Here is a 15,758-nt window from a genome sequence, read left to right on the forward strand (position 1 = left end):
GTGCGCTGATATGAAACTTCCTGGCAGATTAAAACTGTGTGCCCGACGGAGACTCGAACTCGGGACCTTTGCCTTTCGCGGGCAAGTGCTCTACCAACTGAGCTACCGAAGCACGACTCATGTCCGGTACTCACAGCTTTACTTCTGCCAGTATCCGTCTCCTACCTTCCAAACTTTACAGAAGCTCTTCTGCGAACCTTGCAGAACTAGCACTCCTGAAAGAAAGGATATAGCGGAGACATGGCTTAGCCACAGCCTGGGGGATGTTTCCAGAATGAGATTTTCACTCTGCAGCGGAGTGTGCGCTGATATGAAACTTCCTGGCAGATTAAAACTGTGTTTGGAAGGAAGGAGACGGATACTGGCAGAAGTAAAGCTGTGAGTACCGGACGTAAGTCATGCTTCGGTAGCTCAGTTGGTAGAGCACTTGCCCGCGAAAGGCAAAGGTCCCGAGTTCGAGTCTCCGTCGGGCACACAGTTTTAATCTGCCAGGAAGTTTCATATCAGCGCACACTCTGCTGCAGAGTGAAAATCTCATTCTGGAAACAACCCTCAGGCTGTGGCTAAGCCATGTCTCCGCTATATCCTTTCTTTCAGGAGTGCTAGTTCTGCAAGGTTCGCAGAAGAGCTTCTGTAAAGTTTGGAAGGTAGGAGACGGATACTGGCAGAAGTAAAGCTGTGAGTACCGGACATGAGTCGTGCTTCGGTAGCTCAGTTGGTAGAGCACTTGCCCGCGAAAGGCAAAGGTCCCGAGTTCGAGTCTTGGTTGGGCACACAGTTTTAATCTGCCAGGAAGTTTCATATCAGCGCACACTCCGCTGCAGAGTGAAAATCTTATTCTGGAATGTTCCCTTTTTTCACGTCTTTGTAAGAAAACTTTCACGCTTAAACTTCGTACTCCAAAGATATTTCAAATTAATTAGTTGTGTGTTAATTGCACCTGGAACAACTTAACTTACAGCAAAGTGGTAACTAGTTTTATATGATGAAAAGAAGAATTAGTCTATTCAGTAAATAATTAAATGACTATGGACAGTGGTTAGTTTAATATATGCCTGGAAATGTTTCCATGTACTCCAGGGGGCAGAAGTATCCTGTGGGGGTATGTGTATCCCTGCTGTATATCATCACTTTAGTTCAGCCAGTTAAAGTACTACAGACTGGTTTCATGTTGTACTACAGACTAGTTTAACTCAGAAGGATGAATGGCTAGCTTGGACAACCAAGACACTAAGGAGAGGTTCCAGTTTGCAAGAACAAATACATGGGTCAACAGAAAGATCATAGACTGATATCATTTGAAAAGAAAGAATGAATAATTCAGTCAATAGGAAAAACTACAACAGACTGTATCGATAGTTTTCATTTCATTATTCCCTAAGATTGGTTTCCCTTTGAAGAAATGAACATATAATAATACAACCAATACATAAAACTACAACTGACTGAATTAATTGTTCTCATTTGGTTGTTCCTTTCACTAATCTGCAACTGGAATTTACTGAACAAAATTATAACAGTGATTCTTTTTATAGGCCTACTGCACTGATGCTGCTCTGATGCTGAAAATAAAGAACCTGATTATGCTTTTCAGCACCACTCTGAGGGTAAGTGGACTGCAAAGATAGTTCTTTGTACATGAACCACAGTGATTTTGTATGGTACTTCTTCAGTTTTATTTTCGTTATGGCACTGACTAGAATGTCACTTGCACATTTCCCATGGTCCACAGAGTTTATTATGAAGGAGAACGATCTAGGGTGTGGGAGTGTCACATTGTCTTTCTTACTGATTTTACCATACTCATATTAGTGTATGTAGCTACAAATACACTGATGCGTAAAACTTAAGGGTGAAAGTAACTTCCACATGATGTGTCACTGCCAAATAACATAGTTGGATGAAACTTGGACCATACGTAAAAAAAACTGCTACAATATAATACAGAATGTAACTCAAAGATGCAATGATACAAATGGAAATGGCAATTTTATTTAAAGAAAATACTTACACTAAAGTGCCACTATTCCTTATGGTCCCCTGGTCATTACAAAAGGTAGGACGTGGTTCTTAGAAGGGTGTGTCATCACCACAAATGGCAATTCATCCTTTGAAAAGGTTGGTAAGGAGTTCTTATAACAGGGCAATCTCCTCCTCCACCAGCACAGTTGACAAATGCTGGATGGGTGTTGGTGCATATGGACTTGATGCAATGTTTGTTACCAATGCATTTCATATGTGCTTCATGGGATTTAAGTCAGGGGGAATGAGCAGACCAATCCATTTGCTGAATATCCATTTGTTCCAAAAGCTCCTCCACCTGCATCCTTCAATGTGATTATGCATTGTCATCTTTAAAAATGAAGTTGGGTCCAAGAGCATCCCTGAAGAGACATGCATAGAGGAGTTCAGTATTACAATAATGTTGATTGCTATGTGTATTGTGTGGAAAGACTTGGAAGTCAGTATGCCTATACAACATTTTCATCCCCCAAATTGCAAAATATGTATTACCACCCATGATGATCACATACCCTGTTAAGAACAAAGTGCCACCTTTTGTAATGCCCAGAAGACTGTCAAAAACTGCAGTGACATTTTTCCTTTGAATAAAAGTGTCATTTCTATTCGTCCCATTGAATTCTTTTTTCAGTTACCTTCTGTACTATGCTGTAACAGTTCTTTCTATGTATGGTCCAAGTTTCTGAAGGTTATGTTACTTTCTTCATTAAGTTTTGCACATCAGTTAATATGTAATTCCGCAACTACAATCAGAAACACAGTAAAACCAGGAGGGGAAACGTCTGCTTTTGAAGTGTTTACATATTCATTTGTTCAGGCAAGTCAGCTGTGTGTCTGATTATTCAGTACGTGAAATATAAATATTAATTCGTAGAACAAAAGTAGTAATGATTACAACAAAAATAGATTATTATTATTATTATTATTATTATTATTATTAGTAGTAGTAGTAGTAGTAGTAGTAGTAGTAGTAGTAGTAAAACTTGTAGTGTTGTATTCAACATTATTTTTTTTATTCACACTTGGTGAGTCTAGAATAATGTGATAATTTGTAAAATAGAAGCTATACTATGCAGTTTTTATAAATGTTTGGATCACAGTAACACATAATAGGAAACAGCAGTCACACTAGCTTTCAAACACTAGCTCTTTTTCCAGCAATAATATGCACAAATTCTCACATACAGAACTACTCAGACACCCAAATGTACAGTATTGCTGGAAAAAGAGCTGGTGCTTGAAAACCAGTGTGAAAGCTGTTTACTGTTACATGTTGCTGGATTACCATTTCAAAATACTGCATATTGGGTTCTAGAATTGCACAGTCCGAGAGATTTTATTTTGTAATAGCTCAAAGGCCACTACACTTTCACAAGCATGTGTGGGATTTCTGAACAATAACCTTAAGAATTACACTAAGTATTCATTTTACAATAGTCTTTTGATACCAGTAATTGTAATTTCTACTCAGGCTGTAATTGACTGCATTTGTGTGCTTAGCTTTCCAAAAACTGTGGAAAAACATGGAAGCAAGATAATGATAGCTATGACTACAGTAACATCAGACAATCTCACTTGTATATGAGATAAGTTGAACCAATTTTCACTTGTATATGAGACAAGCTGAACCAATTTGTGTATATATGTTGTGCATCCACAGGACACCATATTAACCATTTCTCAAACTTTTAGATAATAAGTGTGATATTTTTGTACTCTTTAATGACGTATAAGCTGCAATGAACATTAGTGAGAAGGATTCTGGATTCAAGTACTGATCTGCTCACAGTTTTACTTGTTGCAAATATTCATTACGTTATAAATAAAAAATTATTCAGATATTTATTTTATTATTTACCACCTAATTATGTCTCCATTGAAATAGCAAAATTATATTGCTGTAATGATTTTCTCAGTTTGAAAAAAATACATAACATTGCATTGCTGCAATATTCTATTAAAAGTTGTTACATTGTTTTCCTTGGCTTATTTGCTCAGTTTCAGAAGACATAAATACATTGCAGTACTGTAATTAGTAACATGTGTGGATAGAATAAAATTATGATTATAGCTATTCTGCAACTTATTTATAGCACATTTTTGTCAAATATTATGAAAATTCTCTTTAATGTTATTGTTTTGTCTTCCCCTCAGAATTATGGATATTCTGTGAATCAGTTGTTTGATCTATTACATGAAATTAGAGATCACTACAATGAAGTTTTAATGCAGCGTTGGGTTCAAGTTTTCAGAGAAATTCTCGATGAAGAAAGTTTCCTGCCTATTAAGGTGCGTTTACTATTTGCTTTCTGGAACTGAGACTTATATTGTGTTTTGTTATCCTATGAAATTGCAGTACAAAGTGGTAACTTCAGTTGATACCTTAAAAATAAATATTCCCAGGTTACGTCTCAGGAAGAATATGACAGTGTCACAGATTCATTTCCATTTTATGATCAGAACCTTCAACAAGCAGATTTTCCTAAAAGGTTTCCGTTCTCATCCATGGTACCTAAGGTATATCAGCAAGTGAAAGAATTTATCTATGCATGTCTGAAGTTTTCGGAAGATCTCAATTTGAGGTATGTTCTTCATTTTTGATAAAATCTGTTGTTTTACTATTCCAAATTTCAAAGAAATTCATAAATGATTTGTTATTGCAAGTCACGTTACATTAATGAGAAACATTCTTGGGTGTAGAAGCACAACTTGAATTATTGATACTTAAGTATACTTGTTTGAATATCCCTCTAGAGTGCAGTTTCTCACAGGGACAGCTATATTTGTTCAGTTCAGTCTTTGTTTCCAGTACACTTATGAAGTTAATTCAAGGCGTCCTTTCTCTTGTGCTGTCTCTTCCTCCATTTTTTTGGCTCCCCCCCCTCCCCCCCTTAGTTTTTCTATTTCACAGTCTTTTAAATGTCACTCCTCCCCTGTTTCATATCATTGAGAATTGTTTATCTGTAAGTTAATATTACACTTTGAAACAATTGGTGGTATGCTTTATGCATATGACTGATACACTAAGTGAATATATTCAAATGCAATACAGCCTATTTTGGCAACTCACAGAGCAAGCTGAGGAGAAATTCACAAATATTTTTGATTCCCCTGTGGGGTGATAGCAGTTCTCTGACTCATGGAAAGGAATTATTTAATTTCCTCTTTTGAAACCAGTAAAGAATCTCTCTTGGCTTGCTATGGCCTACGTTACTACTTTGAAGCACCGTTTGGACAGCTCCTCAATGTAAATTCCACAGACAACTCCCATTTTCACTAGGATCTCCTTTCTCCAACAGTATTTTAAATCTTCAACAAAAAGACAGTTATCCTTGACCTTTTTTTTTTTTAGTCTTTGTCTTAACTTTTGCAATCAACAGTATATATTCCATTACAATCCTTTTCAGTTCGTGTTGCTTCAGAGTTTCTGCTATCCCTCTCTTCTTCTATCTTAATGCTGTAACACATCAGCTACAACTGACAGTTGGGAAGCTGGAGGAGTGAGAAGACAACTGCTGTCTTTCACATAGCCACATAGGATTTCTCTAGTGTTCCTCCTCAAACGTTCAAGGTATAAACATTACCACTTTAAAAAATGCAGTCAGGATGAAGCTGCTCATAAGAGCAAAGGAAAATTTTGTGGGCTCATGTTTGCAAGTATATTGGGAACTAATACACAACATGAGAATATCCAGTGCTTTGATTACATCCTCAGTAGTGAGATCAAGGCCTTGGAAGAGCAATTGCTGTCTTGTGTCTTATCATGCTGTGTTTTTTCACTGGAGCCCTGTAAACACTCTGGCTAATTGATAAAAGATGCTGTCTAATCAGAAAACAAGCAGTTTCTTCAGAAAGATATTACTTTAAAAGTGCCAGATCCTTTGCTAGTGGATAAGATTGAAATTCAATCATCACATGCAGTAAGAGACCAGAGTTTCTCCTGGCATGTACAATGTTCAAGTAACTTAAGGGAATGCTGGTGGGTGACATCATCGACAATCACCTGTACTTCGATAGGTGCATAAACTTTCATTTAAAAGGGTAAACTGCAGCAAGTAAGTGCTGTGTAAGGGAATTTAAAACTGGTTTCCAGAGCAGTTCTGGAAAGGTAAAACACAAACGCACATGTAAACTGTAAACACTAGTGCCTCCACAAACCAAATGTGGCCACATCAGAATTTATTGATAGTGAAAATTAATAACCAATGGGTGAGGTAATTTTGCCTCTATCCCTCTGTTTTTTTAAAAGGGGGAGAACAGGATTCCATGAAAAATTTAAGGAAAAACCTCCATATCTATCAAACTGTAACCCGGAAAACTGCGATAATACTGAGAAGGCACCAAAGTCTGTGACCGTTCTGCATTACACAGGAAGCATTTCCAATAGAACTGGTTTTATTTTGTGCTAATGTGATGTGAAATGTGTTTCTCAACCACCATCTAAGATTAACGTCCTTTTAGTTTCCAAAAAATAAGATATTGGTTTGCATAAGGCCAGTGTCTGCTGTAGTCATTGCAGTTGTGCCAAGTCATATACTGGTCAGACTGTCAGGACTGTGGAGGAATAGCATACTGAGCATAAGTGTCAAACATACTTACACCAGCTGAACCAAGCTGCTATTTGCAGACCATTGTCTTGGCACTGGTCATCCTATGGAATATAACAACACAGATATTCTGACATGTTGTTCCCGCTATTGGGATAGTGTTATTAAGGAAGCAGTTGAAATTAAATTATCAGGTATCCATATACATAGTGATGGAGGTTTTTGCTTTGATCCTGCAGATTGAGTCAATTCAGTCAATAATTAAATCACTGAAGGCTAAGGACTCTCATGGACATGATGGAGTGCCTAGCAGAATTTTAAAGTACTGTGCTGCATGTGTTAGCCTCGTATTTAGACATGTTTGTAATTTTTCCTTTAAGAATGGTCAGTTTCCTAAATGATTAAAGTATTCAGTAGTAGAGTTGCTTTAAAAAGGAAGAAAGGGGCAATGAAGACTATTTTAGACCTATTTCTATGCCATCAGTATTTACTAAAGTTATTGTAAAGCCTGTGTAAGTAAGGACAAATGTACAGTACGGCTTTAGAAGTGGTTCAACAACTGAAAATGGTATATTCTGTTTTCTCTGTGAGGTACTGGATGGATTAAACAAACCGTTTTGAACACTAGGCATCTTTCTTGATTTAGTTAAGGTGTTTGATTGTGCTGATCACAAAATATTGCTCCAGAAATTAGACCATTTTGGAATACGGAGAGTAGTTCACAATTTAAAGGTCATTATTCACAGTTTTGAGAATGGCTGTGATCTGAGGTGTGAGTGGGGCTCAGTCAGATGGGGAGTGCCCTAGGGATCAGAGCTGGGGCTACTCCTGTTCCTTATTAATATAAATAAAATGTCTAAGATTCCAAGACTTACCAAGCGGGAAAGCGCCGGCAGACAGGCACATGAACAAAACACACAAACACACACACAGAATTACGAGCTTTCGCAACTGGCAGTTGCTTCGTCAGGAAAGAGGGAAGGAGAGGGAAAAATGAAAGGATGTGGGTTTTAAGGGAGAGGGTAAGGAGTCATTCCAATCCCGGGAGCGGAAAGACTTCCCTTAGGGGAAAAAAAGGACAGGTGTACACTCGCACACACACACACACACACACACACACACACACACACACACACACACATCCATCCGCACATACACAGACACAAGCAGACATATTTAAAGGCAAAGAGTAAGGGCAGAGATGTCAGTCGAGGCGGAAGTACAGAGGCAAAGAAGTTGTTGAAAGACAGGTGAGGTATGAGCCCTCACCCGCCTAATCCTTCACCTATACATCGACTTGGCCAATGAACACACCCGTCAACTCCTATCCCAAATCAAAGTCCTCAATCTTTCCTCTCCCACATCCACACCGGCTGTACATAGCATCCTCCTACAGGCCAACCGCAAATTAGAACAACATGCCACCCTCCACCTCAAAAAACTATCCAATCTCCTGGTTTCCCACCTCCGGAAAGGCAACTCACTCACCCTCCACAACCTTTCCAACAAACCTCAACCTCCTCTCATTGCACACAGACCCAGTCTCTCCCATCTACTCAATCTCCCACTTCCAGCTCCACTCCCCCCAACACCTCAAAATTCTAGTCAACGCTATCTGGAACCACAACACCCCAATTCAGTAGTTAACTTTTCCTCCAAACCCCTCTCCCAATCCAAAACCTCTGTCCTATCCAAAGGCCTCACCTTCAGCCCCACTCCCAGGTTCAACCAAACTGCCCTTGTCAAGGATTTACTGTCCTACACTCGTAGTCTCTGCTGGAAATATCACTTTGCCACGAAGAAAAACAATCCTGGTCCCACTCCTAATGATCCAACTCCCCAAGACACTATCCAAATTGAACCCTGCCTGCAACAGTTCCATCCTCCATCACAGCGGGACCCACCTCCTCTTCCTCAAAATCACCCTCTCCAAACCTTCCAGGAATTTCTCACTTACAGCCTTGCCTCTCAATCTTTCTTGAAAAACCATAATCCTACTCCCAACATCACCACAGCCGAATCCCAGGCTATCCGTGATCTGAAAGCTGACCGATCCATCATCATTCTTCCGGCTGACAAGGGTTCCACGACCGTGGTACTTGATCGTCGGGAGTATGTGACTGAGGGACTGCGTCAGCTTTCAGACAACTCTACATTCAAAGTTTGCCGAGGTAATCCCATTCCTGATGTCCAGGCGGAGCTTCAAGGAATCCTCAGAACCTTAGGCCCCCTACAAAACCTTTCACCTGACTCCATCAAACTCCTCACCCCACCGACACCTCGCACTCCTACCTTCTACCTACTTCCTAAAATTCACAAACCCAAACTTCCTGGCCGCCCCATTGTAGCTGGTTACCAAGCCCCAAAAACGTATCTCTGCCTACGTAGATCAACACCTTCAACCCATTACATGCAGTCTCCCATCCTTCATCAAAGACACCAACCACTTTCTCGAACGCCTGGAATCCGTACCCAGTCTGTTACCCCCGGAAACCATCCTTGTAACCATTGATGCCACTTTCCTATACACGAATATCCCGCACGTCCAGGGCCTCGCTGCAATGGAGCACTTCCTTTCACGCCGATCACCTGCCACCCTACCTAAAACCTCTTTCCTCGTCACCTTAGCCAGCTTCATCCTGACCCACAACTTCTTCACTTTTGAAGGCCAGACATACCAACAATTAAAGGGAACAGCCATGGGTACCAGGATGGCCCCCTCGTATGCCAACCTATTTATGGGTCACTTAGAGGAAGCCTTCTTGGTTACCCAAGCCTGCCAACCCAAAGTTTGGTACAGATTTATTGATGACATCTTCATGATCTGGACTCACAGTGAAGAACAACTCCAGAATTTCCTCTCCAACCTCAACTCCTTTGGTTCCATCAGATTCACCTGGTCCTACTCCAAATCCCATGCCACTTTCCTAGACGTTGACCTCCATCTGTCCAATGGCCAGCTGCACACATCCGTCCACATCAAACCCACCAACTAGCAACAGTACCTCCATTATAACAGCTGCCACCCATTCCATATCAAACGGTCCCTTCCCTACAGCCTAGGCCTTCGTGGCAAATGAATCTGCTCCAGTCCTGAATCCCTCGACCATTACACCAACAACCTGAAAACAGCTTTCGCATCCCGCAACTACCCTCCCAACCTGGTACAGAAGCAGATAACCAGAGCCACTTCCTCATCCCCTCAAACCCAGAACCTCTCACAGAAGAACCCCAAAAGTGCCCCACTTGTGACAGAATACTTCCCGGGACTGGATCAGACCTTGAATGTGGCTCTCCAGCAGGGATACGACTTCCTAAAATCCTGCCCCGAAATGAGATCCATCCTTCATGAAATCCTCCCCACTCCACCAAGAGTGTCTTTCCGCTGTCCACCTAACCTTCGTAACCTCTTGGTTCATCCCTATGAAATCCCCAAACCACCTTCCCTACCCTCTGGCTCCTACCCTTGCAACCGCCCCCGTTGTAAAACCTATCCTATGCACCCTCCCACCACCACCTACTCCAGTCCTGTAACCCGGAAGGTGTACACGATCAAAGGGAGAGCCACATGTGAAAGCACCCACGTGATTTACCAACTGATCTGCCTGCACTGTGACGCTTTCTATGTGGGAATGACCAGCAACAAACTGTCCATTCGCATGAATGGACACAGGCAGACAGTGTTTGTTGGTAATGAGGATCACCCTGTGGCTAAACATGCCTTGATGCACGGCCAGCACATCTTGGCACAGTGTTACACCGTCCGAGTTATCTGGATACTTCCCACCAACACCAACCTATCCGAACTCCGGAGATGGGAACTCGTCCTTCAGTATATCCTCTCTTCTTGATATCTGCCAGGCCTCAACCTCCGCTAATTTCAAGTTGCCGCCGCTCATACCTCACCTGTCTTTCAACAACTTCTTTGCCTCCGTACTTCCGCCTCGACTGACATCTCTGCCCTTACTCTTTGCCTTTAAATATGTCTGCTTGTGTCTGTGTATGTGCGGATGGATATGTGTGTGTGTGTGTGTGTGTGTGTGTGTGTGTGTGTGTGTGTGTGTGTGTGCGAGTGTACACCTGTCCTTTTTTTCCCCTAAGGGAAGTCTTTCCGCTCCCGGGATTGGAATGACTCCTTACCCTCTCCCTTAAAACCCACATCCTTTCATTTTTCCCTCTCCTTCCCTCTTTCCTGACGAAGCAACTGCCAGTTGCGAAAGCTCGTAATTCTGTGTGTGTGTGTTTGTGTGTTTTGTTCATGTGCCTGTCTGCCGGCGCTTTCCCGCTTGGTAAGTCTTGGAATCTTTGTTTTTAATATATTTTTCCCATGTGGAAGTTTCTTTCTATTTTATTTAAATAAAATGTCTTTTAGTATTGCAGGTAATTCTCAACTATTTCTGTTAGCTGATAACACTAGCTTGGTAGTAAAGGATGTTGTATGCAACATTGGCTCTTTTTCAAATAATACAGTTCATAACATAAGTTGATGGCTTGTAGAAAATAAACTAATGCTAAATCACAGTAAAACTCAATTTTTACAGTTTCAAATGCTCAGTTCGACAAAACCCGACATATGATTAGTGAAACTGAACAGTTCAAATGTCTAGGTGCCCAGACAGATAGTGAAAAGCCCATGTTCAGGCTCTTGTTTAAAGACTTAATACTATCATTTTTACTGTTTGAATGGTATTTGAAGTAGGTGATCATTGGACACAAACAGTAGTCTACTTTGCTTATTTTTATTCATTTGTGTTGTGTTGTATTATATTTTGGGGAAACTCTTCCCATTCTCAAAGGATATTTTTGCTCAGAAATGGGCAGTTTGGGCAATAAGTGGCGTAAGTTTGCGAATCTCTTGTTGACTCCTGTTCACTAGTCCGGGTATTCTGACATTGGTGTCTCAATATATATATTCTTTACTGTTGTTTCTTGTTAACAACATAAGCTTATTCCCATGAATTAGTGGCTTTCACTCAGTTAATACTAGGCAGAAATCCAGTCTGTATTTGGACTGCAGTTCCTAGACCCTTGTGCAGTATACTGCTGCATCCATTTTCAAGAAGCTACCACAAGACTTCAAAAACCTTAGCAGTAATCCACATGATTTCAAATTGAAACTTAAGAGTTTCCTCATGGGTCACTCCTTCTATTCTGTTGAGATGTTCCTTGATGAGTTAAACTGATTCCTATGTCATATTGTTGATTGTGTTTACTTAAACTTATGGCTTGTCTTTTTTTTGGGTTCATAACGTTTTATTTTATCTGTTATTACTTCTGTGTTGTAATTTCATGTACTGACACATTCCGTGACCTTAGAACTAGACGTGTGAATAAATAAATAAATAAATAAATCAAGCTTTTACATGAGAAATGTCAAAATATGCAGTTAAACGAACTGAGAAGGTACTAATCAAGATCATTATATACGAAATTTGACTGCAAGGTGAAAAGAGAGATCTTAAATTGTGTAAAATGTCTAATTGTAAATAAGAAATCAGGCAAGAAGGAAGGTTTCCACAATCCTTTATTCAAAGAAAGTGAACTATCATATACTTATCACATGGATTGTAGTGCACCTCTTCAATCAAGACTCAAGGATACTACATTGTAAGTATTATTGATTTACCATATTTGCCTGGCAGTATTCTGTGAAGACTACAAAAGCAACAGAAGCATTTGGTAAGATGGAATTGCAGAAAATTAATTTTGGAAATCCCGTTCAAGTAATTACTAAGACTTGCTTTACTACTTAAGAATTCCGGGAGTGCTGCACTACAGAAGGAATTAAATGTATTTTAATAATGATGGGACTCCCTCAAGCCAGTACAGGTTGAGAGAATTGGTTCTACTTTGGCTAAAATGTGTACTAGTATTATACATACAAAAGATAGCTTGAATGCTGAGAAAGAACATAGGCTACTTTAGAAAGTGTGTAGTGCAATGTATTTATTAATTTGAAGATTATAACGTGAAATGTTTTTAAAAAGCTGTTTACTTTTGTGAATTTTGAACATTACCATATTTGTTAAAATGCTTTTATTATTTTATATTTTCTACATGATACAATTCAACATAATAAGTACAATGTTTATACAATTCTTTACATATTTAATCCGTACTTCCATACTAATATCAGTCTCGAAACATCACATTTTGGCCACTGAGTGTCATGTGCCTTTTATAACTTCTTTGTTGCATTAAATTTGCATGAACAGCTTGAGGTCATGCGGTTACCATTAATGTTTCACAAGTATGGGATCCTGTGTTCAATTCCTGCCCGGGTCAGTTCTTTATCTGATTGTGTCTGGATGTGTGCATTATCATCAACAACATCCAAGTCACCAAAGTGGTGTCAAGTAAAAATACTTGCACCAAGCATAAAAAGACTTGCACCAAGCCCCTGAACATCCTAACCGGGGTCTCCCAGCCAATAAAGTCATACACATATTTCATTTCATTTTACTGAAAGGTGAGTACAGCCATTGGTAACAACTAGACTAGAATGCTCATAAAATCCTCAGAGTGTTTAATCTGTGCCGATCTGTGCCTCCATACTAACATAAATGTGAAAATAACTCTGTCCATTACGTTTTCACGACTAAGCCACTGAACTGATGTCAATACAACGTGCTTGAACCCTGATGAAAAACATTTACTCTTTGAAGAAGCTATTTATTCTTTCACTTTTTAAACTTTATTATATTTGTGACAATGCTTTTTTTGGTTGATAAGTTCTGTGTAATATGACTCAATGTCAATTCTCAATGTATTTAATCCATAGTTCCATACTAATGCCAGTATTATTAATTGCAAAAGTAACTTACTCTGTTACATTTTTACTACTCTGACGCTGAACTGATTATGATGGTATTTGGTAAGGACATAGTGAACCATGAGAATGACCATAGGCTACTTAAGAAAATTGTATCTTTCTGAGTAGTATTAACATTTTAAAATATGGTCTACACTGGCACGATGGTTGGCGACTCTTGATGTTTATAGATTTTTCTGTGTTAGCACAAATCTAATGTTATTATGCACATGGTTTGTGACAGCGAGCTACTACATCACCTGGCATCGCTGGAGAATTTTGGGGGAGATGCAATAATAAATTCAGGTGGTAAGCCCGAGAACCATATTTAAGGCTATTTCTATAAGCCTCAAAAACATAAGTCTGATTTAGTGCATAGTTCTAAGAGAGCTCAAGCTGGAAAAGTTACTTGAGTCGAACAAAACTCAGAGCAATATCATGTCTACTGAAACTTGGATGCAGAACATCAGGCAGCCTTAAGAGCTAAAGAGACATTAGAACAGTCACAAGCCTGTCACTTTTTACACGCTGAGCATTACTCATTTCTTATATCTTCCAAGGCACTTGAAGACTCACAACAGCGGCATCATTTAGTAAAGGCTGTATGAAAAACAGAAATGTACCTTCACATGTGGGCTGTGGGAGGCTTTTGGCGAGGTTGCATTTTGCTTTTAACATGCCTGGATGTGCACCTGTGAAAATATCAGCCGTTGTCTAAAACATCATTTGGCTGCGTTCTCATAAACTATCAGAACACAACATGCAGTATAATACAAGGGCATGTATAGTAAATATCATTTCAATAAGGTTCAATAGATTTTAGCCAGAAAGGATCATACAAGGATATAATTAGAAATATCATACAAGGATATAACTGTAGTAGATAATGTACAAAGCTTTTGAATATTAATTTTCAAAATGATTATATTACAATTTAATTTCTGAAATCAGTCGCACATTATTGCAAAGTTACATAAAACACTGGTGGAACAATCAAATATTACAGTAAAATATAAATTGGCAGATAAAGAAGTCTACTAAGTGGTGGCAGGGAAACACACACACAAAAGGATTTAACTTTCACAAGCTTTTGGAGCAGTGGCTTCTTCCAGAGAAAGAGCTGAAGAGGAAGGAAGAGTTGATATTACATGTAAAGGAAAGTAGGTTCTCCACCAAAGCAGCATGGTTAAATGCAGGTTTGGGGCTGAAAGTGAGACCCTTGGATAAGACAGATAGTTTTGGGGGGGAGATAGCTTTGGATGAAGGGTTAGAACACTGTACTCTTGGACTGGTTCTTGTGATTATGACTTATTACAGGTCTGGGAGGCAGTGGTGAAGGCTGTGGGACGTTAAGGAGGTTGACCAAGCTTGGTATGTAGGAGAGGAGTGTGGCTGATTGGGGAGCTGCGGAGGGACAGGAAGGGAAACACCACTGCTGAGATAGCTTAGGAGAAGGTAGCATAGCTTTCTGAGGTGAAGTCTGGCATGTTGTTGCAGTCTGAAGTTGGCTTGGCAGATTGTACCATCCACAGAAACATGAGGGCAGATAACTGCAAGATCTTCTAGAAGGAGAGAAGTCTGGTGGTGTGGAAATTGTCAGATGAGGCATATAGGTCACAGATCAGTCAGTTCAGTGCAATAGGGTGCTGTATTTGAAACTGTAAAAGAGGGTGGTGTAGAGTAGGATTACATCCAGTACGTTAGGCCTTTGAGAGTAACTCCAAGGGACAAAAAGGTTTCAAGAAACCCTAAATCCCTCCAGTCCTTTTCCTTCACCACTCTTCCTTCCCCTTCAACTCTTCTGCAAAAAAAAGGAGCCACTGGCTCCGAAAGCTTGTGAAAGGTAAATCCTCCTGTGTGTGTGTGTGTGTGTGTGTGTGTGTGTGTGTGTGTGTGTGTGTGTGAAATTGATGACTAAAATACATTGCAGAAGGTATCACAGGAAGCAAATCCAACATATAAAATCTGTTAAATTAATGATGAAGAACAGTGCCAGAGAGTTGTCACAAAAGCAACATAAAACAAATTACCGGTACCGTAATCATGGTAAAAAGATAGAGAAAACTAAGTGGAATGGTGCTTGTCATAACCTCAGTCAGGCAGGAAACAGTACCTCAGCACCTACCCCATGATTTTGTATGGAACAGCCAAAGGAAGAAAACTTAGGGGTCAGTTTTTATTACCAGTTTGATGAAAGGAAGACTGGGAAATTCCTTATGCAAGAAATATAAATTTAAAAAAAAAATACATTTGCTAACCAAAATGTGCAATTAGAAAGTTAGGAGACCGAAAAATACATTATTTATGGCATTAAGGGTAATAAAAATTTAGTAGGGGTAAAGTGGGAGTTTGTCTAGTAATGAAAAAGAAAACAGGAA

The 15,758-nt window shown here is 39.7% G+C and overlaps 1 protein-coding gene across 3 annotated transcripts in view; it reads left to right on the forward strand.

Annotated features, from left to right (window-relative positions):
- The window catches only part of LOC126334924 (exocyst complex component 6B), a 151,055-nt gene that overhangs the window by 84,374 nt on the left and 50,923 nt on the right, over positions 1–15,758 (forward strand). For all 3 annotated transcript variants that reach the window (XM_049997660.1, XM_049997670.1, XM_049997650.1), the window contains exons 9-11: positions 1,536–1,607; positions 4,177–4,311; positions 4,426–4,604. In XM_049997660.1, the coding sequence (XP_049853617.1) occupies positions 1,536–1,607; positions 4,177–4,311; positions 4,426–4,604 (386 nt within the window). The remainder of the gene's footprint in view (positions 1–1,535; positions 1,608–4,176; positions 4,312–4,425; positions 4,605–15,758) is intronic.

This window comes from Schistocerca gregaria, chromosome 1 (genome assembly GCF_023897955.1).
Source record: "Schistocerca gregaria isolate iqSchGreg1 chromosome 1, iqSchGreg1.2, whole genome shotgun sequence".
Lineage (NCBI taxonomy): Eukaryota > Metazoa > Arthropoda > Insecta > Orthoptera > Acrididae > Schistocerca > Schistocerca gregaria.